General features: G+C 45.3%; 2 protein-coding genes, 1 long non-coding RNA gene and 3 pseudogenes across 3 annotated transcripts; 2 read left to right on the top strand and 4 right to left on the bottom strand.

Moving 5' to 3' along the window:
* Window positions 1-3,820: 3,820 nt before the first annotated feature.
* On the bottom strand, window positions 3,821-3,959 carry LOC121561168 (annotated as a pseudogene).
* Window positions 3,960-4,295: 336 nt separating this feature from the next.
* LOC123484214 lies at window positions 4,296-6,028 on the bottom strand. Its single transcript, XM_045214310.1, has 2 exons — window positions 5,764-6,028; window positions 4,296-5,661 (listed from the first exon to the last, which is right to left on the bottom strand). The coding sequence occupies exon 2, from the start codon at window positions 5,611-5,613 to the stop codon at window positions 4,513-4,515; it is 1,101 nt and encodes a 366-aa protein (XP_045070245.1). The 5' UTR covers window positions 5,614-5,661; window positions 5,764-6,028; the 3' UTR covers window positions 4,296-4,512.
* Window positions 6,029-6,115: 87 nt separating this feature from the next.
* On the bottom strand, window positions 6,116-8,594 carry LOC121561160. Its single transcript, XR_005999152.2, has 3 exons — window positions 8,552-8,594; window positions 6,680-6,868; window positions 6,116-6,232 (listed from the first exon to the last, which is right to left on the bottom strand). It is a non-coding gene; the product is annotated as an uncharacterized LOC121561160 (long non-coding RNA).
* Window positions 8,595-10,976: 2,382 nt separating this feature from the next.
* Window positions 10,977-12,153, bottom strand: LOC123484217. The gene is made up of 4 exons (XM_045214321.1): window positions 11,908-12,153; window positions 11,402-11,770; window positions 11,162-11,249; window positions 10,977-11,074 (listed from the first exon to the last, which is right to left on the bottom strand). The coding sequence occupies exons 1-4, from the start codon at window positions 12,151-12,153 to the stop codon at window positions 10,977-10,979; spliced, it is 801 nt and encodes a 266-aa protein (XP_045070256.1).
* Window positions 12,154-12,352: 199 nt separating this feature from the next.
* LOC121561167 lies at window positions 12,353-12,501 on the top strand (annotated as a pseudogene).
* A 6,272-nt stretch (window positions 12,502-18,773) lies between these two features.
* LOC121561159 lies at window positions 18,774-21,545 on the top strand (annotated as a pseudogene).
* The last annotated feature ends 5,781 nt before the right edge of the window (window positions 21,546-27,326 follow it).

Genomic DNA, 27,326 nt, shown 5'->3' with positions numbered 1-27,326 from the left:
TAGAGGGTGAAACAGAACACATCAGTAGGACTCCAGGCTAACTTGACTAATCCAGTTCTCTCTCTCTGTTATCTGTCCATTCTATCAGAGACACATGGTGTTTAGGAGGTTTATGGCCGACTACATGTGCCCCTCTTCTGGCTCCCATTATCAGTCCATTTATGACACACAGGGGGAGGGAGGGAGGGAGAGAGAGAGAGAGAGAGAGAGAGAGAGAGAGAGAGAGAGAGAGAGAGAGAGAGAGAGAGAGAGAGAGAGAGAGAGACAGAGAGAGAGAGAGAGACAGAGAGAGAGAGAGAGAGAGAGAGAGAGAGAGAGAGAGAGAGAGAGAGAGAGAGAGAGAGAGAGAGAGAGAGAGAGAGAGAGAGAGAGAGAGAGAGAGATAGATTTGTTTTTATCTGGACATCCACGGTCACACACAGAAACATATCACACACAGAGAAAGGCAGGCAGGCAGGCAGACAGACAGACAGACAGACAGACAGACAGACAGACAGACAGACAGACAGCGGAATTCACGTGGGCAGCATGGTACTGAGGTGTGTTGATCACGTGCTTTCACCTGGGACCTGCAGGTAGAACTAATAAATACAGTGGGGCAACAATGGGGAAACTATATTGCGTAACACACAGTGCCACGAGCCCCAAGAACATGTCCTTGACTTGATTATTTTACAGCACTCCTTAGGTAATCATGTGAATAATTATCTGACCAATCTGAACGCTTCGTTTTACTGTTATAAACCTTATTTTTTTACTGTTATAAAGCTTATTTGTACTGTTCTAAAGCTTTTGTTTTGTTTTGTTTATGTATTTAATTAATTATTATACATGTTTATACTGTTACATAGTTAGGTGACCAATGCAAAATAATCTATTTGTTTTATTTTTCAGTGTGATACAGTTGTATTAATAATCAGAGCAATGCAAATTCCAAAACGAAGAATCGAGGACTATTTAGTGCAAATTTTGACGGTATGGAAATATAATTAATTTTCAGTGCGGCCCTCCGGACCTCGTTGAAGACCGATGGCGCCTCTCAAGGGGAAAATGAGTTCGACACCCCTGATCTAATGGTTAAGGTTGGGGATTGGGAATGAATGCTAGTCCTCTATTTCTAGCTAAGGGGTGAAATACATCTACCTGTGGTCTGTTCAGGTGGGCGCAACGTTAAAATCAAAACTTTACACGTAACATAACGTTCAGGTATAGAAATGTGTTGTGTAGCTAGATCAGGTAGGAGTGTTTTTCATGTAGCACTAACTTTCTGTGAGGGACTGACTGAATGTGACGTGGCTGGCTCACTCACGCCACCTGCTGGACTTCTGCTGTTACTACACACTCTTTCCTGGATACAGCATAAAATCCTCTCACACATTTCACTGCTATTCTGTTGGTCTTGTTCCAGACAATATCATCCACGTAACCCTCTTCTGCTAGTTGCACTAACTGTAAGACGCTCTGGATCAGAGCTTCTGCTAAATGACTAACATCTAGTTGAGTAATTATTATCTCCATGGTTATCTATCTAGAACTGGATTGGTCAAATTGACTAATCCAGTTCTAGATGGTGAAACAGAACACATCAGTAGGACTCCAAGCTAACTTGACCAATCCAGTTCTAGATGGTGAAACAGAACACATCAGTAGGACTCCAGGCTAACTTGACTAATCCAGTTCTAGAGGGTGAAACAGAACACATCAGTAGGACTCCAGGCTAACTTGACTAATCCAGTTCTAGAGGGTGAAACAGAACACATCAGTAGGACTCCAGGCTAACTTGACCAATCCAGTTCTAGATGGTGAAACAGAACACATCAGTAGGACTCCAGGCTAACTTGACTAATCCAGTTCTAGAGGGTGAAACAGAACACATCAGTAGGACTCCAGGCTAACTTGACTAATCCAGTTCTAGAGGGTGAAACAGAACACATCAGTAGGACTCCAGGCTAACTTGACTAATCCAGTTCTAGAGGGTGAAACAGAACACATCAGTAGGACTCCAGGCTAACTTGACTAATCCAGTTCTAGAGGGTGAAACAGAACACATCAGTAGGACTCCAGGCTAACTTGACTAATCCAGTTCTAGAGGGTGAAACAGAACACATCAGTAGGACTCCAGGCTAACTTGACTAATCCAGTTCTAGAGGGTGAAACAGAACACATCAGTAGGACTCCAGGCTAACTTGACTAATCCAGTTCTCTCTCTCTGTTATCTGTCCATTCTATCAGAGACACATGGTGTTAGTTAGCCTGGAGTCCTACTGATGTGTTCTGTTTCACCATATGCTTTCACTAGACACAGGAACCCTAAGGAACAAAGCCAGTCAGATGACTGAAGATAATAATAATATAATAATATAATATATAATATGCCATTTAGCAGACGCTTTTATCCAAAGTGACTTACAGTCATGCGTGCATACATTTTTCTGCGTATGGGTGGTCCCGGGGATCGAACTCACTTTTTTTTTGGGGGGGGGGTAAGTGATAAACAGTAAACTAATTGCAAAAGCTTTGGTCTGGAGGTCAGTGGAGAAATCACGATTGACAAGGAGATGGTAGCTGACAATCTCAACACCTTTCTCACAACAGTTGGCTCAAATTTGATTGAAGCTACCCGGTTGTACTGCAGTGTATGGGGAAGGTCAGGTTATTACTACCAGATGGGTGTTCTGGAGTGTATGGGGAGGGTCAGGTTATTACTACCAGATGGATGTTCTGGAGTGTATGGGGAGGGTTGGGTTATTACTACCAGATGGGTGTTCTGGAGTGTATGGGGAGGGTCAGGTTATTACTACCAGATGGATGTTCTGGAGTGTATGGGGGAGGGTCGGGTTATTACTACCAGATGGGTGTTCTGGAGTGTATGGGGAGGGTCAGGTTATTACTACCAGATGGATGTTCTGGAGTGTATGGGGAGGGTCGGGTTATTACTACCAGATGGATGTTCAACAGAGGAGGCTATAGGAGGAATGGAATAAATGGAACGGAGCCAAACGTGGTTTCCATGGTTTCCATATGTTTGATGTGTTTGATACCGTTCCATTGATTCCATTCCAGCCATTACAATGAGCCCGTCCTCCTATAGGGCGGCAGGTAGCTTAGTGGTTAAGAGCGTAGTGCCAGTAACCGAAAGGTCGCTGGTTCTAATCCCAGAGCCGACCAGGTGAAAAATCTGTCGACGTGCCCTTGAGCAAGGCACTTAACCCTAAATGCTCCTGTAAATCGCTCTGGATAAGAGCATCTGACTAAAATGTAGCTCTTCCCACAATCCTCCTCTGGTGTACAAGCAGAAGCCTTTTCCGTTACTGCAGTGTCTCAGGCTGAAGTTGTCAAGAGACTGTCTGAACTAAACTCCTCTAAAGCTACAAGCATCTCCAAGTCATTCAATTCAATTTTCTCCCTCTTAATTCTGATCATTCTGTTACAATGAGCAGTAATCTATTATTTATTGTGGGATTAAATGGCATACTGTTCTATAAATGACTTAATTATGTAGCAAATAAAACACCTCAATCTAGATTCTGTCTGAGGGCGCAAGACGATCCATTCACCAGTAGGCCTATACATTATCAGGACATGACAGGCATAATCACCAGTGCTTTTAATAACAGATCACAAATATTTGGGGTTTTCAGAAGATGTATCTATAAGGCCTTACTTTGCTTTGAAATAGATCCTAATTTCTAAAACCATTCATCTGATGAGTAAGAAAAGGGAGAAACTGATAATTCTCCTTCTCAACACATAACTCCACATCACTCGGACCATCACACAGTGAACGTTTGTTCCCAAATATTATTTTGAACAACAGGATCAGGGGAGAGCGCGAACGCAGTCCCCCACTACCAGAAATTATGCAATCGAGATTTCCACATTGGGGATGCGCCGTAGAGTAGTGCAATTGCCCCTGATCGCGATTGGCTGGAAGTTTGGAGCGTGGGCTAAGTAATTATATGGTGTTTGTCAGTGTGTGAGTTAAACAGAATTAATTGAACTTCAGGACAGATTGAACTGATAGATGGCAATAACTGCTTCCATGCCTCCTATTTAGTTTTTTCCCAAGGAATTTAATGTTGTTTTGTGGCTTTACCTTTTCTACTAAAATATGTGCAAAATGATCTGATTTCATTGTGCTATTGGCACATTTCCTTACCTCAGTTACTTTATCTGTGTCTTTATGTTTTGATACATACAAATATAACCCCATTGTTCAATTCATTAATTGATATTCCACAACTGTTACTGTAGCACTGACCACTTTAATGAATAAAGTGCATGTATATTGGGGGAACACTTATAAAAAACACAGCACTACAGTGTAGACAATATAAGTTAGACAATATAAAATGTCATAAAATCAAAGCCTATTTACCATATGTACAATGCAACCGTCCCATATTTACAGATTTATTACAACATATTTATATTACTACAACTTGTCAACAACAGAGGTGAAGTGTTCGTAGCTGCTGTACACTTTGTTGTCCAGACCTTTTGATGGGGACATCATATTTGTAGGGCAGAAACTCTTTTTTTGTATTTTTTTATGTCCCTGGGTTGTTTGGCCACAGAGTGTACAGACAGGAGATTTTGCACCCTTGACACTTTGGCTCCTACTTCTGAGGAGTGTTCCTTATGCTTCCGCTTGAATTGCGTAGCTCTTGCCCAGAATGAAGTACTACTACTGTGTGCTGTGCCAATTGTAGTAGGCATTTTGGGCAGAGTTGGAGGGACTGATTTAGGTGGACCATCAATCCCTGGATTTGCCTCACTAGCAGGCATTATGGGCCATGTGGAGGGGCCAGCAATTCCTGGGGTTGCTGTAGATGCAGAGAGGGAGGGCACAGGTCTGTTGATGGTAGAGGGGGCGTTGGGTTTTCTCACTGGTGGTGGCAGTAGCAAATGTGGCATCGGTGGCTGAGGCCGGGAGAGTGGTGCCATCATATCTGTCCTTCCCTTTAACACCTTGGTCCCTGCTGTGCTGGGTGTGGGCACATATTCCATCAGGGGGTAGTCTGGTGGAGGGAGGACTGCAGGCTGATGTGGTGCTGGTGGAAGGTCTGCAGATGAGATGGAGGTGGTCTTAGTGATGGTGGAGGGCTGTTTTGTGGCGTGCAAGTTGAGGAGCCTCTCTTGGCGACGGATAAAGTCCTGCACAGTCTTGCTGTTAATCTTGGGTAGAGGAATGCCTGCTTTGCACAGGACTGGATCCTCCACTAAAATCCGGTGCTGGACTCGCTCGTACGCCTTCAAGAGGGTTCTCTTCTCAGGACTGTTGCGAGAGCCTTGAGGTGAGCGCAACCACAACAGTTTCACCAGCGTGTACATCAGCCTGTTGTGCTGAGCACTGATGTCCTGTTGCGCTGGTGCGTAGCGCTTGGCCATCTTTACCCTCTGTATCAGAGCAGCGTCAACAAGATCGTCCCTTTTTGTGCGGCAGTAGAGGGTGTTGCCCCAGTGTGTTCTGTACAACTGGTTGAACTTTTGTGGCTGCTTGTCATGCTCCTCCACGGCATTCCAGGCTTTAAGGACCTGGTTTCTCTGCTCGGTGGTGAGTGACAGCTTTTCTTCTGCCAGGCCAATCTCCACCAGCACAGAGCAGAACATTTCCAACTTAGGAAAGCCAGGAAGAGGGTTTGGACTGCAGGCATCCTCCTGTAAAAGAAAAAGCCATATGAATGTGGTAAGTTCAAATATGTTGTCTTTTTCAGTAACTGGTGCATTGTATTTCATTCTAGCAGACACACGGCTACTCACAAAGGCCGGAGGGTGAACAGTGGCGGTTTCGTCGCTGGTGAGTGTGATGTGGGGCAGGACGGCATCCAGCGCACGGTCGTGTGCCTCCACATCGCTCTGGTACGCCTCGTCTGCGTCATCTGGATCAGGCTGCCCAGGTCGGAGCACCTCCTCTTCTGGACCAGGTCCATCGTTGACAATGTCCTGAAGAGAGAAGGGCCCAGATTCCCCCGTGCTCTGGCTGAACAGGTACTCCAACCCGAGCAGCTCGTTGGAAGAGACATCAGCAGGGGGCCCGGAAATTCTCCTCCACAGTCTCTCCGAACAGCTGCTGACAGCGAGCGTTGAGGCGATCAATCAGCGGCGCCCGAATAGGTCCTGTGGTGCCGTCCTTTGCCACCAAACACGGCATCCCCGCTCCTGTCAGAGTTCCACCGTGCAATGCCACTGATCAGGTAAACCTGATAGGGCCGTGCTGCACAGTGGGGACCTGAAAATCAAAATTGAAGGTATTATACAACAGTTAGTTCCACTTTTTCAACTAATTAGTTTGATTGGACAATGGGCATTCCATGAGTTCCTATATTGAGCGTTACTGCACGGGGACTTTTAACTACATGTATCACTCCGCTTTACAGGTGTTCTAATAAATGTTTTGTTTGTGTTGCTTGGCAAAAGTCAAGTCCGAAGTCCAGTTGCAGATCTTTTTGTGTTGGCGGAGGAAAATAAATGATTAAAAAAAGAAACAAATCATAATCTGTTGTGGCTTATTACTGTTAACTAATAAATGGCAATTGTAGAATGGTTGTATTAAAGCTATATCCAAATCACAGCTGTGATATATTCAGTACAATCGCACCCCCTCTCCTGTCATTATTGCTTAATGACAGGGTCACATATTTAATTTGTTACAAGTATAGAGAATACACCTGTGTACCTGGAATCATGTTCGGCAGAGCTTTGTGGAATCCTTCCAGGCTGTTGCTTCCACGCAGACATTTGTAGTAGGGTAGGTCCACATTGTTAATGGTTGTGGTACGCGCCACCCTATACATGTTCATGTCTGGTGGATCCTGGATGCACTCCAGGTGTCGCTGCTGGCCTGCCCACATCTCATCAATGGCCTCTGTAAATACATACATACAGTGGGGAAAAAAAAGTATTTAGTCAGCCACCAATTGTGCAAGTTCTCCCACTTAAAAAAGATGAGAGAGGCCTGTAATTTTCATCATAGGTACATGTCAACTATGACAGACAAATTGAGGAAAAAAATCCAGAAAATCCCATTGTAGGATTTTTTATGAATTTATTTGCAAATTATGGTGGAAAATAAGTATTTGGTCACCTACAAACAAGCAAGATTTCTGGCTCTCACAGACCTGTAACTTCTTCTTTCAGAGGCTCCTCTGTCCTCCACTCGTTACCTGTATTAATGGCACCTGTTTGAACTTGTTATCAGTATAAAATACACCTGTCCACAACCTCAAACAGTCACACTCCAAACTTCACAATGGCCAAGACCAAAGAGCTGTCAAAGGACACCAAAAAACAAAATTGTAGACCTGCACCAGGCTGGGAAGACTGAATCTGCAATAGGTAAGCAGCTTGGTTTGAAGAAATCAACTGTGGGAGCAATTATTAGGAAATGGAAGACATACAAGACCACTGATAATCTCCCTCGATCTGGGGCTCCACGCAAGATCTCACCCCGTGGGGTCAAAATGATCACAAGAACGGTGAGCAAAAATCCCAGAATGACCTGCAGAGAGCTGGGACCAAAGTAACAAAGCCAACCATCAGTAACACACTACGCCGCCAGGGACTCAAATCCTGCAGTGCGAGACGTGTCCCCCTGCTTAAGCCAGTACATGTCCAGGCCCGTCTGAAGTGCATTTGGATGATCCAGAAGAGGATTGGGAGAATGTCATATGGTCAGATGAAACCAAAATATAACTTTTTGGTAAAAACTCAACTCGTCATGTTTGGAGGACAAAGAATGCTGAGTTGCATCCAAAGAACACCATACCTACTGTGAAGCATGGGGTTGGAAACATCATGCTTTGGGGCTGTTTTTCTGCAAAGGGACCAGGACGACTGATCCGTGTAAAGGAAAGAATGAATGGGGCCATGTATCGTGAGATTTTGAGTGAAACCCTCCTTCCATCAGCAAGGGCATTGAAGATGAAACGTGGCTGGGTCTTTCAGCATGACAATGATCCCAAACACACCGCCCGGGCAACGAAGGAGTGGCTTCGTAAGAAGCATTTCAAGGTCCTGGAGTGGCCTAGCCAGTCTCCAGATCTCAACCCCATAGAAAATCTTTGGAGGGAGTTGAAAGTCTGTGTTGCCCAGCGACAGCCCCAAAACATCACTGCTCTAGAGGAGATCTGCATGGAGGAATGGGCCAAAATACCAGCAACAGTGTGTGAAAACCTTGTGAAGACTTACAGAAAACGTTTGACCTGTGTCATTGCCAACAAAGGGTATATAACAAAGTATTGAGAAACTTTTGTTATTGACCAAATACTTATTTTCCACCATCATATGCCAATAAATTGATTAAAAATCCTACAATGTGATTTTCTGGATTTTTTTTCCTCATTTTGTCTGTCATAGTTGACGTGTACCTATGATGAAAATTACAGGCCTCTCTCATCTTTTTAAGTGGGAGAACTTGCACAATTGGTGGCTGACTAAATACTTGTTTTCCCCACTGTACATGCATGCATACAGTGAGTTATGTTCACTTTGTATGCAACTCTATCCGTATCAATGTTGTAATAACTTTTTTGAATGAGGTCTTTTATACCAGGTGTTTTGAAAAGGCTCACTCCGCTCTCGTCCAGCCCTGCAAGGGACCTTTCAGCTCCTCAATGGCCAGATGGATGAGCCGGAATGTTTCCTGAGCTCCCAGTGTGACCCTTCGCACGTGGTGTTTGAGGTGCTCCCTGGTAATGTAGAGGCGGACAATATCCTCATCTGACACAGTCATCAGCGTTGCCGGGTCCTTGGCTCTCATGGCCTTGATGAGCAGCTCCAGGTCTGAGCGGTTATAGGCCAGCACTCCCCCAGCTAGCGCAGACTTGAATGCAGCATACTTGGAGTGGGACTCTGTGCGTATGGCTGCATCAAACCGGTGGATCCAGTGAAAGATGTCCAGACGCACAACCATCCCGTTGTCCACCCAAGGCTGGAACAAAATCCCCAGCGCTGTTGGGCCCTGCGCACGGCAACACCCACGGTCCACGTATATCATTTTTGGGACTGGTTGATTGGCCAGCCGGAACCTCTCCATGACCCCAAGGCACATCGGTTTCAGCTTCTCTGTGGACTCCTCACAGGTCAGCACAAATGAAACTATCTGGGAGTGCTCGTTTCCGATGCTGGTGAACCACTCAGCTGAGCCTCCACCCTCCCCAGACAGCTTCTTCACCACCTAAAACATGTCAAGTGTGCATAATGAGATAACCTGTTAGATTTTATTGATATGTGATTTTTCTTAATCACTTTACAACAATGTGAAAATGGGTTCAATTTAAAACTTAATAAAAAAACCAAACAATACTGCAAGATGTTTTGCATGATTTACATACTTTCTTGGTGGAATCCATTTTCAGCACAGTGCCAAAAGTGGAGAGGATCTGGCTCCGGTAATCCTGCACGTTGTTGGCCTCCGCCAGCAGGGAAGGCGTGGCGCAGGAGCCGCGCGGGAGGGGAGCTCTCTTGGAGGAGGTGGAGCCTGGAAAGTGTGCCTTAGTGCAGAAACGATCCCTCCAGGTTTCACGACAGTCATGAGGAGTGTGGTGTACAGGTCCTTACGCTGAAGGTACTCTTCAACGTGGTTCTCCTGTATCTGCCGCCACACCTTGACCATGGTGTTCCCTTCCGTCCGGTCCCTCAGAAGGCGCACAACAGTCCTATCCACGCCACGCCTATAAGTAGAGTCACAATCAATATGTTCAGGTGGATTTGAGTGACACTTCCAGGTCTGTCAAACGCACACATTATGTTCAGTATACTCACTTGCTGGTGAGGATGGCAGGGAACATAGCTTGGTGAGCCTCGCTAAGCTGGGACAAAATAGCGGCATTCCACGCAAGCCACCGACCCATTGTGCCACCTTCTCCGCTTCTGGCCGCTTTTGTACATGGTCCACAGCACAGGACCTCAGTGAGCATGGTGTACCAGGTGGACACGTCACAGATGTGACGTACCTAAAGTACATATGGGGGAGAAAATCTTATTTAAAAAAAGGCCAATAGCAGGATATGGCTTTCTGTGCTCTTTTTTTGTCTTGCATGTTTACATACATAGTAATAAACTAATGTAAAAACTCTAACAAAGGTGAAGTGAGTTATACCCGGTGGTGATAGCCAGACTTGTAGAGGTGCACGTTCCGTCCTCTACCCAGACACTGATCCCCTCGAGGACACTTCAGGGAGTACCTCCACACTCCAACAGGACGCCACACAAAAACACGACTCCGAAAAAACTGTTGTGGAGTTGGCGGGGCACCCCTGACGTAGCCGGGGAGGTTCTTCTGGGTAAAACCACATGCGGTCCGATTTCATCACCCGTCGCCTCCTGAACAGACCACTTTTGTCCTTATAGATTTGAACCGGGTGTGAACAGCCCTCTTTCATTGTGGTCTTTGAGCCAGGAAATGTCTGCAGATGGGATGCCATTGGGGTTTTCCCCACAGACGCACCCAACCCTCTAGCTCCACCTGCAACACACAACACATACAAAACACACTTAGTTATTACTTATTATTTTACATTACTTTGGTTAGTACAAATGAATGTCAAAACATACAACCAATTTAAAAAAAAAAAAAAAACAACATGTTAAACAAATTGTTCTCCTTGACATTGTTTGCATATAATGTGAATTTTACTTACAGGGGAGTCACTCAGAGGTGATTCCGTGGGAAAAGGCTGACCCTCATGATCCTGTGCTGTGGACGGGGACTCTGTGAGTTGGCCAGGGGGCTCGGGCTGTTTGGGCCGGACAGGGGGCTCGGGCTGTTTGGGCCGGACAGCGGGCTCGGGCTGCTTGGGCCGGACAGCGGGCTCGGGCTTCTTGGGCCGGACAGGCGGGCTCGGGCTGCTTGGGCCGGACAGCGGGTTCAAGCTTCTTGGGCCGGACAGGGGCTCGGGCTTCTTGGGCCGGACAGGGCTCCGGGCTGCTTGGGCCGGACAGGGGGCTCGGGCTGCTTGGGCCGGACAGCGGGTTCAAGCTTCTTGGGCCGGACAGGGGCTCGGGCTTCTTGGGCCGGACAGGGGCTCGGGCTGCTTGGGCCGGACAGGGGGCTCGAACTGTTTGATTGTGTCTGTGGGAATTTTCCAAACAAAGTTGTTTTGTATAATTTTTTAAATTTTTACGGTTTCATGTCTGTTTACTCTGTAACTCCCCCTACCTTCAACAGCCTGGCTTGCAGCTAACAGTTCACTGTCGTCCCCTGGCCATGATGAAGGATCACACTTGGAGGTGCTTGCCTGCGGTTGCTGGACAACAAAATTTATTGTAACTATATAGATTTTATGATGTACCAGCTTTTAATTATCAAAAGCAAACAAAAACATTTAGTGATTAAAATATCTCTAATATGAAAATAATTTACCATGCTATTCTGCTCTTCCCATTACATACAACTTACTTGCTCCTTGTCAACAATATATTTCCTGAACCGCTTCATCTGCACACTTGTGATGTGGGTCACTGGTGTGTGCAGCCACCTCCTCACAGAACTGTATGCTTTCTTTATTATCTCCTTCTCCTCCTCACTGAATAGCTCTGGCCTGTCCTTTTGGGTGGGGTACTTGCTGTAGAGAGTCCACATCTCCTGAAAGGTGCTTTCCTCAAACCCTCTCTGACCGTAAATACACCTGTCGATGTTGGCCTCCAGGAGAATGCAGACTTGTGGGAAACTCTCTGCATATTCATTGAGGTAGTCTTTCACTCCCTGGTTCACTCTCTCTCCCTCCCTATGTTGAGTGGTCTCCTCTGATCTGTGCTTGTCAATATACTGCCATTTATTATAAGCATGCCATTAAAATTGTATAATAAATGCATTGCCTCCAATGGTATTAAATATAATATACTTACTACTTCAAGTAGCCCACATCGTTTTCCACAAGCCAGTGAAAAGATGCGTTTTCATACTGGCCAAATGGTATCACCAGCTTTCCCAGGCACAGCTGACGCGAAGGAGTGTGGATACCCTCCGCTCGAAGGGAGCTTCTCTGCATGAGCCAAGGCTGTAGCCTGGTTCCGCAGCTCCTGTGGAGGTTTGGGAAAGAGCATCCTTTTCTCCCGATAGTAACGGGCCTCTTTTGTCGCCACCAATACGGCCTGCTGACGATATGGAGGGGCATCTGGGTTGATTACGCGGATTACTGGGCTCGCCATCTTCATTGACATACAAAACTGACAGTGACAGTAAACTCAGCAAGATCGTAACAGTGGGTCTCCGAAATGGCTCGATCAAGAGAAAAACTAGACCAGTAATGAGCGAAAGTCGGGTCCAAATACGGGGCTAATGCGATTTTTGCGAGGCTGCTAATGAGATTTTTTTTCAAGTGACGCAAGCGACTGTAAACAGTTACGCGTTCTGATTGGTCTAGAGTCTACAGTGACTGTAGACTCTAGACCAAACAGAACGCGTAACTGTCTACAGTCGTTGGCGAATTTCCCAAATGTGGAAATCTCGATTGCATAATTTCTGGTAGTGGGGGACTGCGTTCGCGCTCTCCCCTGATCTTGTTGTTTAAAATAATATGTAGGATGTGATGGCCGCTGTGTGTTGGGGCCTGATGTTTACTTTGAGCGCAATGGAGTATTGTGTTGAGAAGGAGATTTATCAGCTTCTCCCTTTTCTTCCTCATCAGATGAATGGTTTTAGAAATTAGGATCTATTTCAAAGCAAACTAAGGCCTTATAGATACATTTTGTCTTCTGAAAACCCCAAATGTTTGCGATATGTTATGGATATGTTATTAAAAGCACTGGTGATTATGCCTGTCATGTCCTGATAATGTATAAAATACTTGTTACTTGTTAATGGATCGTCTTGCGCCCTCTGACATAATCTAGATTGAGGTGTTTTATTTGCTATAATAATTAAGTAATTTATAGAACAGTATGCCATTTAAGCCCAGAATAAAGAATAGATTACTGCTCATTGTAACAGAATGATCTAAATTAAGAGGGAGAAAATGTATTGAATGACTTGGAGAATCACATTCACTTTAAAGGTGTGCCTAAAGTTGAAATGTCCCGAATACAGATTTGGAATGTTAATTTGGTCTGCTTTTATTTTATTTCTTGGGACATGGACTCGGTCTATATCACCGAGGCTCATCCACTTTGTATAGTGTATCCACCTCTCATTCCTCGACTGTGGAGTGGCCTATGACACCATCGCCCCACCTTAAGGATCGCTTAGGTAGATTTATTTGACCATTTAAAACACAATACAACCACCCATGTGTAGAATGCATTTACAATCATCGAGAATGACACAAAAATAAGATTGAAAACGTATTTCCATTGTGGTCCTCTTAAATGTTTTTCTAAACATAGTAGGGCTAGGATCCACATCACACAACAAAGGACAGGAGAACATTATCATAGTCTAGAGCCTTACATACTGACATGGAAAAGGAACCATTCTATTGGTCCATCATTAGCCAGCTTTAGACATTCTTTCTAAATGAAGTTCTGGTCGACATGGCTTTGAGTTGCTGTGATAGTTTGTTCCACTCAACAGCGCCGGTAAATAAAAGGTGTTCTTACCAGATAGACTCTTACACTATCAATACTTTTTGAGGTCCGAGCTAGGAATTTACATTTTTGGTTTATCTTTGTTAAAACCTTTAGGGCCAGCAGTGTGGCTTGGCAAGGTCGCGTTTCGGAGTACGCATGGCTCTCGACCTTCACCTCTCCTGAGTCCGTGGGACAAGATTGTAACTACCAATTAGATATCACGAAATTGGGGAGAAAAAGGATAAAACATATTTTAAAAATACATAATAATAACAACAATTAAAAATAAACCTTAAGGGCCATATTCTCAGCAGTCAGGTACCTATCCAATTCACACCCAAGGTAGCTAAATGAGGTTTTTGGTGTGACCACTGAGTTGCCCACTTTCACACCAAAACCAGGGGACCTTGCAACCATTACTCTGGAACCAAATAAGATGGATTCTGTTTTTCCAAGATGCAGAGAAAGTTTCTTATCTGAAAGCAATTTAGTGATATTGGATAACTCTGCACTAAGGATCTCTTCTACTGAGGCTTGGTTCTTCTGGGACACCAGTAGAGCGGCGTCATCTGCATACAAAAACTAATTAGGAGAGCAGGCTGATTTCATATCGTTAATGTACAGTAGGAAGAGAAGTGGGCCAAGGGTCCTCCCCTGTGGGACCCCACAGCTAATCCCCTTCACACTAGAATGTTTACCATTAACCTCCACCATTTGGTCACTACCTGTTGAATAGGGTCTAACCCAGTCAATGGCCCTGCTGTTAAAACCAAGGGCATGATACTAGCATTGTCTGAATCCTGGCTTAGGAAGGTCACCAAAAATTCAGAAATGTCCATCCCGTACTACAGATTTTCCGTCTAGATAGAACTGCCAAAGGGGGCGGAGTTGCAATCTACTGTAGAGATAGCCTGCAGAGCTCTATCATCCTATCCAGGTCTGTGCCCAAACAGTTTTAGCTTCTACTTCTAAAAATCCACCTTTCCAGAAATAAGTCTCTCACTGTTGCCGCTTGCTACAGCCCCCCCTCAGCCCCCAGATGTGCCCTGGACACCATTTGTGAATTGCTTGCCCCCCATCTATCCTCAGAGTTCGTACTGCTTGGTGACCTAAACTGGGATATGCTTAACACCCTGGCCTTCCTACAATCTAAACTAGATGCCCTCAATCTCACACAAATTATCAAGGAACCTACCAGGTACAACCCTAAATCCGTAAACATGGGCACCCTCATAGATATCATCCTGACTAACTTACCCTCTAAATACACCTCCGCTGTCTTCAACCAGGATCTCAGCGATCACTGCCTTATTGCCTGCCTCCGTAACGGGTCCGCGGTCAAACGACCACCCCTCATCACTGTCAAACGCTCCCTAAAACAGTTTAGCGAGCAGGCCTTTCTAATTGACCTGGCCCAGGTATCCTGGATGGATATCGATCTCATTCCGTCAGTAGAGGATGCCTGGATGTTTTTCAAAAGTGCTTTCCTCTCCATCTTAAATAAGCATGCCCTGTTAAAAAAATTCAGAACTAAGAACAGATATAGCCCCTGGTTCACCCCAGACTTGACTGCCCTTGACCAGCACAAAAACATCCTGTGCCGTACTGAATTAGCATCGAACAGTCCCCGCGATATGCAACTTTTCAGGGAAGTCAGGAACCAATATACACAATCAGTTAGGAAAGCAAAGGCTAGCTTTTTCAAACAGAAATTTGCATCCTGTAGCACTAACTCCAAAAAGTTTTGGGACACTGTAAAGTCCATGGAGAATAAGAGCACCTCCTCCCAGCTGCCCACTGCACTGAGGCTAGGAAACACTATCACCACCGATAAATCTACGATAATCGAGAATTTCAACAAGCATTTTGCTACGGCTGGCCATGCTTTCCACCTGGCTACCACTACCCCGGCCACCAGCTCTGCACCCTGATCTGCAACTTGCCCAGTTCAAAGTGTCAAATCGGAGGGCCTGTTGTCTGGACCTCCATCAGTCTCTATGGGGGTGCCACAGGGTTCAATTCTCGGGCCGACTCTATTCTCCGTGTATATCAATGATGTCACTCTTGCTGCTGGTGACTCTCAGATCCACCTCTATGCAGACGACACCATTTTGTATTCATCTGGCCCTTCATTGGACACTGTGTTAACAAACCTCCAAATGAGCTTCAATGCCATACAACACTCCTTCCGTGGCCTCCAACTGCTCTTAAACGCTAGTAAAACTAAATGCATGCTCTTCAATTGAACTCTGCTTGCACCCGCCCACCCGACTAGAATCACTACAAGCAGCTGATGCACGCCTTTGGAACATCTACATTTTAAAAAAGTATAACAAATAAATGTAATATACACCATCAAAATAAATCCATTATTTATTTAAGACAAGTCTAAGGAAACATTAAGACAATGTATTTCAGAAGAACAGAATACGAGTCTGCTTCCTGTGTACAGTATCTGGCTACGAGCCATCCCATAGGCTGTAGGCTAGTCTGCTTCCTGTGTACAGTATCTGGCTACGAGCCATCCCATAGGCTGTAGGCTAGTCTGCTTCCTGTGTACAGTATCTGGCTACGAGCCATCCCATAGGCTGTAGGCTAGTCTGCTTCCTGTGTACAGTATCTGGCTACGAGCCATCCCATAGGCTGTAGGCTAGTCTGCTTCCTGTGTACAGTATCTGGCTACGAGCCATCCCATAGGCTGTAGGCTAGTCTGCTTCCTGTGTACAGTATCTGGCTACGAGCCATCCCATAGGCTGTAGGCTAGTCTGCTTCCTGTGTACAGTATCTGGCTACGAGCCATCCCATAGGCTGTAGGCTAGTCTGCTTCCTGTGTACAGTATCTGGCTACGAGCCATCCCATTGGCTGTAGGCTAGTTCATTTAGCTGACAAGATATGCTCCAGTGCCATTATTTTATATGATATGATTTTATAGTAAGAAGAATATAATTGAACTTAGCTGAATAAAATAGAAAGGTTATTTTTCTCATTCAGGAGAGAGTGCGCATATGAAGTGGCTGTGTTGAGCGTAAAAGTGATCATTTGAAACAGGTCCTATATGCTATAGAGTTATTTGGTAACTTTTGTTGTGAATAATACAAACCTTAGAATGACTTAGAAATCAGAACATATATGGGCTGCATGATGCGACTATACTTTCCCGCTTTTCAATCGTGCCGGTTTTTACAGCAGAGCAACGCTTAATATTAGCAGAAATACAAACAGTTGAAGTCGGAAGTTTACATACACTTAGGTTGGAGTCATTAAAACTCGTTTTTCAACCACTCCACAAATTTCTTGTTAACAAACTATAGTTTTGGCAAGTCGGTTAGGACATCTACTTTGTGCATGACACAAGTAATTTTTCCAACAATTGTTTACAGACAGATTATTTCACTTATAATTCACTGTATCACAATTCCAGTGGGTCAGAAGTTTACTGTGCCTTTAAACAGCTTGGAAAATTCCAGAAAATTATGTAATGGCTTTAGAAGCTTCTGATAGGCTAATTGACATCATTTGAGTCAATTGGAGGTGTACCTGTGGATGTATTTCAAGGCCTACCTTCAAACTCAGTGCCTCTTTGCTTGACATCATAGGAAAATCAAAAGAAATCAGCCAAGACCTCAGATTTATTTGATTTTATTGTAGACCTCCACAAGTCTGGTTCATCCTTGGGAGCAATTTCCAAATGCCTGAAGGTACCACGTTCATCTATACAAACAATAGTATGCAAGTATAAACACACCATGGGACCACGCAGCCGTCATACCGCTCAGGAAGGAGACGCGTTCTGTCTCCCTAGAGATGAACGTACTTTGGTGCGAAAAGTGCAAATCAATCCCAGAACAACAGCAAAGAACCTTGTGAAGATGCTGGAGGAAACCAGTACAAAAGTATCTATATCCACAGTAAAACGAGACATATATCGACATAACCTGAAAGGGCGCTCAGCAAGGAAGAAGCCACTGCTCCAAAACTGCCATAAAAAAGCCAGACTACGGTTTGCAACTGCACATGGGGACAAAGAGCGTACTTTTTTGAGAAATGTCCTCTGGTCTGATGAAACAAAAATAGAACTGTTTGGCCATAATGACCATCGTTATGTTTGGAGGAAAAAGGTGGTTGCTTGCAAGCCGAAGAACACCATCCCAACCGTGAAGCACGGGGGTGGCAGCATCATGCTCTGGGGGTGCTTTGCTGCAGGAGGGACTGGTGCACTTCACAAATCATGAGAAAGGAAAATGATGTGGATATATTGAAGCAACATCTCAAGACATCAGTCAGGAAGTTAAAGCTTGGTCTCAAATAGGCCTTCCAAATGGACAATGACCCCAAGCATTCTTCCAAAGTTGTGGCAAAATGGCTTAAGGACAACAATGTCAAGGTATTGGAGTGGCCATCACAAAGCCCTGACCTCAATCCTATAGAAAATCTGTGGGCAGAACTGAAAAAGCATGTGCGAGCAAGGAGGCCTACAAACCTGACTCAGTTACACCAGCTCTGTCAGGAGGAATGGGCCAAAATTCACCCAACTTATTGTGGGAAGCTTGTGGAAGGCTACCCGACACGTTTGACCCAAGTTAAACAATTTAAAGGCAATGCTACCAAATACTAATTGATTGTATGTAAACTTCTGACCCACTGGGAATGTGATGAAAGAAATAAAACCTGAAATAAATCATTCTCTCTACTATTATTCTGACATTTCACATTCTTAAAATAAAGTGGTGATCCTAACTGACCTAAGACAGGGAATTTTTACTAGGATTAAATGTCAGGAATTGTGAAAAACTGAGTTTAAATGTATTTGGCTAAGGTGTATGTAAACTTCCGACTTCAACTGTATTCATGTTTAAGTTATTTTAATTATATTTATATTATTATTATTATATCATTTATATTATTCATCTTCAGTACGGCCCATTCTACTGCCAATGTTATTTTTTATGACATTTGCATTGATATCAGAGTGGTTAGAGGGACAATAGAGTGCTGAGTACCAGGCCATTAGCAAACTGATGATACCTGTCCAATCAATCCTAAAGTAGAACCACAGAAAGAATGTACAAAATTTTTACATTTAACATTTTAGTCATTTTAGCAGACGCTCTTATCCAGAGCGACTTACAGTTAGTGAGTGCATACATTATGTTTTTATTTTTCATACTGGCCCCCCCGTGGGAAACGAACCCACAACCCTGGCGTTGCAAACGCCATGCTCTACCAACTGAGCTACCTCCCTGCCCGGCCATTCCCTCCACAACCCTGGACGACGCTGGGCCAATTGTGCGCCGCCCCATGGGTCAACTCAACGTTGACTTTGACATTGATTGGGAATATCCTTTCTAGCGATTCTATTTCTATGAGTAGTTATTGCTAAGAAATTACAGGATAGGTGTCCTTTCACCAAATCTGTCCGGATGATATATTTAACTTTTTATTTAACCGGGAAAACCCTCAAGGTTAGAAACCTATTTTGCAAAGGCTCCAGGACATACAGTGTGCACAGACCATCATGCTCACAGGGATGTAGAAATGATTATTTGTGTGTGTTGGTAGATTTCCCGTTCCCCTTCGGCTGGGTGACTGGTTACATCGCCATCCTGGTCGGAGCTGGAATGACCTTCATCGTCCAGAGTAGTTCAGTCTTCACCTCTGCTATCACTCCACTCGTTGGTGAGTCTCCTCCTCTCCTCTCCTCTCCTCTCCTCTCCTCTCCTCTCCTCTCCTCTCCTCTCCTCTCCTCTCCTCTCCTCTCTCTCTCCTCTCCTCTCCTCTCCTCTCCTCTCCTCTCCTCTCCCTCTCCTCTCCTCTCCTCTCCTCTCCTCTCCCTCTCCTCTCTCCTCTCCTCTCCTCTCCTCTCCTCTCCTCTCCTCTCCTCTCCTCTCCTCTCCTCTCCCTCTCCTCTCCTCTCCTCTCCTCTCCTCTCTCCTCTCCTCTCCAGGTTATGTCATGTTTATGTGTATGGTACTAAGTGTTCCGTGTGTGTGTGTAGGTATTGGTGTGATCAGCATTGAGAGGGCGTACCCTCTGTCACTAGGGTCCAACATCGGCACGACGACCACGGCTATACTGGCAGCCATGGCAGCGCCTGGAGACACACTGGCCAACGCTCTACAGGTCAGCCACACGCAGATACACACCCACCCTACCACCCACTCTACCACCCACTCTACCACCCACTCTACCACCCACCCTACCTACCACCCACCCGACCACCCACCCTACCACCCACCCCTACCACCCACTCTACCACCCACCCTACCACCCACTCTACCACCCACTCTACCACCCACTCTACCACCCACCCACCCTACCACCCACCCTACCACCCACTCTACCACCCACCCGACCACCCACTCTACCACCCACCCCTACCACCCACTCTACCACCCACTCTACCACCCACTCTACCACCCACCCACCCTACCACCCACCCTACCACCCACTCTACCACCCACCCTACCACCCACTCTACCACCCACCCGACCACCCACCCTACCACCCACCCTACCACCCACTCTACCACCCACCCTACCACCCACTCTACCACCCACCCCTACCACCCACTCTACCACCCACCCTACCACCCACCCTACCACCCACCCTACCACCCACTCTACCACCCACCCTACCACCCACTCTACCACCCACTCTACCACCCACCCTACCACCCACTCTACCACCCACTCTACCACCCACCCCTACCACCCACCCTACCACCCACTCTACCACCCACTCTACCACCCACCCACCCTACCACCCACCCTACCACCCACCCGACCACCCACTCGACCACCCACCCTACCACCCACCCTACCACCCACCCTACCACCCACTCTACCACCCACCCACCCTACCACCCACCCTACCACCCACCCACCACCCACTCTACCACCCACTCTACCACCCACCCACCCTACCACCCACCCTACCACCCACTCTACCACCCACTCTACCACCCACTCTACCACCCACCCACCCTACCACCCACCCTACCACCCACCCTACCACCCACCCGACCACCCACCCTACCACCCACCCTACCTACCACCCACCCTACCACCCTACCACCCACCCTACCACCCACTCTACCACCCACCCACCCTACCACCCACCCTACCACCCACTCTACCACCCACCCTACCACCCACTCTACCACCCACCCTACCACCCACCCTACACAAAGCTACCTACTAAATACCCCCCCCCACACACACACACACACACACACACCAACACCCTATCACACATTCATCCCCTCCCTCTCTTCTCCAGATCGCTCTGATCCACTTCTTGTTCAACTTGTCTGGTATCATCTTGTGGTATCCAATCCCCTTCACCCGTATCCCCATCCGATTGGCTAAGGCCCTGGGTAACATCACGGCAGAGTATCGCTGGTTCGCTGGCGTCTACATCATTTCCTGCTTCTTCCTCCTGCCCCTCTTAGTCTTCGGCCTATCGTTGGCCGGCTGGAAGGTCAGTGATTGGTTGATTGGTTTATTGGTGGGTGGATGCATGGGTGGTTGGATTGATGGAGAGATGGATTGATGGAGGGATGGTTGATTGATTGACTGAGTGATTGATTGAGTGATTGATGGTCAATGAGTGAGTGGTTGATTGATTGGTCATTTGATTGGAAGGAAGCCTCTCTCCTTGTCAACTCGCTGTAAACTCTTCTTCATGTCTTGCCAGGTGCTGGTTGGTGTGGGTGTTCCCATAGTGGCCTTGCTGATCATCATCATTATAGTGAACGTGCTCCAGGCGCGGCGCCCCGCTGTCTCCCCCTGGTACTGCGCTCCTGGGACTTCCTGCCTCTCTGGGCCCACTCCTTAGAACCCTGGGACCGTGTGGTCGCCGTGGCAGCCGCCAAGTGTTGCTGCTGCTGCAGGTGCTGCCAGACCGGACAGGGGGAGGAAGAGGAGGAGGAGGAGGAGAAAGGAGGAGGGTATGTCCTGGAGAACGGTGATGACTGGGAGAAGAAGAGGGAGGAAAAAGATGATGTCTTGAAAGCAACGCAGCTTTGATGCGCCGCAACGCTCGTAACCCTTCATATAGGCATTATAACCCTTCATTTAGGCGTTATAACCCTTCTATAATGTGATTATGGTATTACGACTCTTCTATAACATGGTTAAAAGGTGCTATGAAGGGTTGCAGAATTCCAGTATCTATCCCAAAATTCCCTGTTGTTTTTCCTGAAATCCTGGTTAGAGGATTCCCAGATTTCCTGGTCATTTCCTCCTGATTCCAGGAATCTTCCAAACAGGATTTTCTGGAAGAAAAAAAAAACAGGACATTTGGGGGAAATTACCTGAATTTTACAACCCTAGTGCTATGTCATGCTTATGAGTTGTTAAACGGGTGTTATGGCATTATTCATAGATATCAGTCCGGTGCTGCCTCCTACCAGCTCGTGAAGTTGGTCGCATATCAACAACGTTATAATAACAACGGGTCTCCTTTCTACCAGCTGAGGTATTCAAAGCCCTCTACATAGTAAGGCTGAAACTCACCTCATCCACCACCAATGTGTGGGTGATGCTCGGCAGCCATTTTGTGCCAGAACGCTCACCACGTCAAATCAGCTCTCCACCAATGCTAGCCGATGTGTGGTGAGCGTTCTGGCACAAAATGGTTGCCAGTTAGGAAGGAAGGGGGGGGGATGATTAGGTGGCCATGGTGGAAACTGGGGCCCAGGTTGTGAACCTGTAGCAGGGCTCTTTGTCTTCAAAACAAGCTACTCGTCATATTGCTACTTTTATCTGTAGATTTTCTTTCTCGACTTTTATGAAAATACACTTTGTATTATTCATTTATTAATATTGTTTATTCAGACTATTTTGATGATCGTAACACTTGGTTTTAAAGGTGTTACTATTAAGTAAGTTATTCTGTAAATTAAATACGGTAATTATGTATTCAAGGAATATTGTGGTCGACTGTGATGAATGTGTACAAATCTTTTAGTAATTTATTGTTGAACAGTGTGATTATCTAAGGGTGTTGATGATGTGGGATGATATGACATTTTAAAAATAAATTGAGATTAAATTGAACAGAAAATATATTCATACATGTTTTACAAGATAATTCATTGTATGTGATCAATAGAGAATTCATATGAATTGACAACGCGCTCCCTTTCTCTCTCTCTCTCTCTCTCTCTCTCTCTTCTATTCAATGGGCTTTATTGTCATGGGAAACATATGTTTACGTTGCCAAAGCAACCGGAATAGACAATAAACAAAAGGGAAATAGACAAGGGAAACATGAGTCAACATTACACTCACAAACGTTTTAACAGAGTATAGACATTTGAAATGCTATATTATTGGCTACGTACAGTGTTTTATCAATGTGCAAGTAGTTGAAGTATGAAAGGGAAAATAAACATAATTATAGGTTGTATTTACAATGTTGTTTGTGCTCCACTGGTTACCCTTTTCTCATGGCAACGGGCCAAAAAAAATATTGCTGCTGTGACTGCACCGTCCTCTCTGGCCTCCTTTTTCAACCCAGGACTTTTATTTAGAACTTTGGGGAATTTTGACCAGGAAGTCGGTGGCCTTTTCTCAATTTGATTTGCTCAACTCCTGCGTCCTCTCTCCTCCGTCCTCTCTGGCCTCCTTTTGAAAAGGTCAAAGGTAATCGAGGAGAGGAAACCAAAATGTGCTTGTATGAATCAAAGACTCTCCTCCACTCGCATGTCATCAGGCAAATGACCTTTACAGGGGTGGATCCCAAAAGAAATGTGTACAGTGATCAAAACGAATGAAGTCAGTTGTGCGAGACATTTTTCTAAATAAAACAATAAGTAGCATGTTGTTTTTAAACAGGCACGTGCTTTTCTCCTCTGACAAATCAAAAGGCTGTGTGGCAGATTTCAAAACTGTTCCGATGAAGGACTCAGGTAGGATCCTCGATGAAAGGTGGCTATCGAGGAGGGGAGGACACTCTTCTGTTCACCTACTAATGAATTAACATCTCCTCGACCACTTATCTGTTTCCGGGTCACGGAGAAGAGAGGGTGGAGGACTGACTTTTTTTCCCAAATGAGAAAAGGCCATAGAACTTATCATAGAAGTGCTGCCAGTTTCACAATGATGGGTCATGAGAGGATAGGTAGATCTGTGTCGAGTCAAAATGATTTATTAAAAACAAGTTTCCACAGTTGAATCAACATGATACAGAACATTACTGAAATATGAGAGAAGATAGAAGCTATAACTTAGCCTAAACATGACAGGGCTTATTATAGCAATGTAACGTTAGAGATGGGACCACCGTATATTTATATTGTGTAACGTTTCACTGTAGGTTATTTTATAATAAAACTGTATTATTTCACAAGGGGACTTAGGCTTACAGACCAGGTACACCAATGTTGCAAAATAGGAGTCAAGCTCCTGGTCTGGTTATGCGGTAGCCCCTGCCCAAATAAGGACATTTCCTCCTGGTCTCATTGGTTAAGACGTTGGTTTCTCCCATGAGGAGATCGGGGTTCACAACCCGTCCGTGACACCTATAAAGGCCCTATCTCACCCTACCCATTATGTACCGACGGTCTTCAATCAGTTTCAACATCTACTTTCATCTCATGCTATCTTATCCTATCACCAGGGAGGAAAGATGCATAGTTCACCATCCCCCCAGATGGAGAAACGATATGTATATGTCCTAACGAATCACTCTTCCTCGTGAAGTGCGCACTCGTTCACTACCCTCCCCACTCGTTCACTACCCTCCCCACTCGTTCACTACCCTCCCCACTCGTTCACTACCCTCCCCACTCGTTCACTACCCTCCCCACTCGTTCACTACCCTCCCCACTCGTTCACTACCCTCCCCACAAATGTTAAAGCGCCGGATCGATGTAGGCTTGGGCTAGAGAGAGTTTCCATATAGGCCTACGGTATCAGTCATTTCCTTTGAAATCCATTAAGGGAAGTGCTCAAGTGCACACTTCGAAGGAGAATGGAGAGATTTATTGGAACGCGGCTAGCTTGGAATGCAAATAATATTGTCAAGTGACACAATGGGGAAACAGAACACTTCAGTAGGACTCCAGGCTAACTTGACCAATCCAGTTCTAGAGGGTGAAACAGAACACATCAGTAGGACTCCAGGCTAACTTGACCAATCCAGTTCTAGAGGGTGAAACAGAACACATCAGTAGGACTCCAGGCTAACTTGACTAATCCAGTTCTCTCTCTCTGTTATCTGTCCATTCTATCAGAGACACATGGTGTTTAGGAGGTTTATGGCCGACTACATGTGCCCCTCTTCTGGCTCCCATTATCAGTCCATTTATGACACACAGGGGGGGAGGGAGGGAGAGAGAGAGAGAGAGAGAGAGAGAGAGAGAGAGAGAGAGAGAGAGAGAGAGAGAGAGAGAGAGAGAGAGAGAGAGAGAGAGAGAGACAGAGAGAGAGAGAGAGCAGAGAGAGAGAGAGAGAGAGAGAGAGAGAGAGAGACAGAGAGAGAGAGAGAGAGAGAGAGAGAGAGAGAGAGAGAGAGAGAGAGAGAGAGAGAGAGAGAGATAGATTTGTTTTTATCTGGACATCCACGGTCACACACAGAAACATATCACACACAGAGAAAGGCAGGCAGGCAGGCAGACAGACAGACAGACAGACAGACAGACAGACAGACAGACAGACAGACAGACAGACAGCGGAATTCACGTGGGCAGCATGGTACTGAGGTGTGTTGATCACGTGCTTTCACCTGGGACCTGCAGGTAGAACTAATAAATACAGTGGGGCAACAATGGGGAAACTATATTGCGTAACACACAGTGCCACGAGCCCCAAGAACATGTCCTTGACTTGATTATTTTACAGCACTCCTTAGGTAATCATGTGAATAATTATCTGACCAATCTGAACGCTTCGTTTTACTGTTATAAACCTTATTTTTTTACTGTTATAAAGCTTATTTGTACTGTTCTAAAGCTTTTGTTTTGTTTTGTTTATGTATTTAATTAATTATTATACATGTTTATACTGTTACATAGTTAGGTGACCAATGCAAAATAATCTATTTGTTTTATTTTTCAGTGTGATACAGTTGTATTAATAATCAGAGCAATGCAAATTCCAAAAACGAAGAATCGAGGACTATTTAGTGCAAATTTTGACGGTATGGAAATATAATTAATTTTCAGTGCGGCCCTCCGGACCTCGTTGAAGACCGATGGCGCCTCTCAAGGGGAAAATGAGTTCGACACCCCTGATCTAATGGTTAAGGTTGGGGATTGGGAATGAATGCTAGTCCTCTATTTCTAGCTAAGGGGTGAAATACATCTACCTGTGGTCTGTTCAGGTGGGCGCAACGTTAAAATCAAAACTTTACACGTAACATAACGTTCAGGTATAGAAATGTGTTGTGTAGCTAGATCAGGTAGGAGTGTTTTTCATGTAGCACTAACTTTCTGTGAGGGACTGACTGAATGTGACGTGGCTGGCTCACTCACGCCACCTGCTGGACTTCTGCTGTTACTACACACTCTTTCCTGGATACAGCATAAAATCCTCTCACACATTTCACTGCTATTCTGTTGGTCTTGTTCCAGACAATATCATCCACGTAACCCTCTTCTGCTAGTTGCACTAACTGTAAGACGCTCTGGATCAGAGCTTCTGCTAAATGACTAACATCTAGTTGAGTAATTATTATCTCCATGGTTATCTATCTAGAACTGGATTGGTCAAATTGACTAATCCAGTTCTAGATGGTGAAACAGAACACATCAGTAGGACTCCAAGCTAACTTGACCAATCCAGTTCTAGATGGTGAAACAGAACACATCAGTAGGACTCCAGGCTAACTTGACTAATCCAGTTCTAGAGGGTGAAACAGAACACATCAGTAGGACTCCAGGCTAACTTGACTAATCCAGTTCTAGAGGGTGAAACAGAACACATCAGTAGGACTCCAGGCTAACTTGACCAATCCAGTTCTAGATGGTGAAACAGAACACATCAGTAGGACTCCAGGCTAACTTGACTAATCCAGTTCTAGAGGGTGAAACAGAACACATCAGTAGGACTCCAGGCTAACTTGACTAATCCAGTTCTAGAGGGTGAAACAGAACACATCAGTAGGACTCCAGGCTAACTTGACTAATCCAGTTCTAGAGGGTGAAACAGAACACATCAGTAGGACTCCAGGCTAACTTGACTAATCCAGTTCTAGAGGGTGAAACAGAACACATCAGTAGGACTCCAGGCTAACTTGACTAATCCAGTTCTAGAGGGTGAAACAGAACACATCAGTAGGACTCCAGGCTAACTTGACTAATCCAGTTCTAGAGGGTGAAACAGAACACATCAGTAGGACTCCAGGCTAACTTGACTAATCCAGTTCTCTCTCTCTGTTATCTGTCCATTCTATCAGAGACACATGGTGTTAGTTAGCCTGGAGTCCTACTGATGTGTTCTGTTTCACCATATGCTTTCACTAGACACAGGAACCCTAAGGAACAAAGCCAGTCAGATGACTGAAGATAATAATAATATAATAATATAATATATAATATGCCATTTAGCAGACGCTTTTATCCAAAGTGACTTACAGTCATGCGTGCATACATTTTTCTGCGTATGGGTGGTCCCGGGGGATCGAACTCACTTTTTTTTTGGGGGGGGGGTAAGTGATAAACAGTAAACTAATTGCAAAAGCTTTGGTCTGGAGGTCAGTGGAGAAATCACGATTGACAAGGAGATGGTAGCTGACAATCTCAACACCTTTCTCACAACAGTTGGCTCAAATTTGATTGAAGCTACCCGGTTGTACTGCAGTGTATGGGGAA

This window comes from Coregonus clupeaformis, unplaced genomic scaffold, assembly GCF_020615455.1.
Source record: "Coregonus clupeaformis isolate EN_2021a unplaced genomic scaffold, ASM2061545v1 scaf0233, whole genome shotgun sequence".
Lineage (NCBI taxonomy): Eukaryota > Metazoa > Chordata > Actinopteri > Salmoniformes > Salmonidae > Coregonus > Coregonus clupeaformis.
Note: the sequence above shows the minus strand (reverse complement) of the source record. Positions and strands in the feature narration are given on the sequence as shown.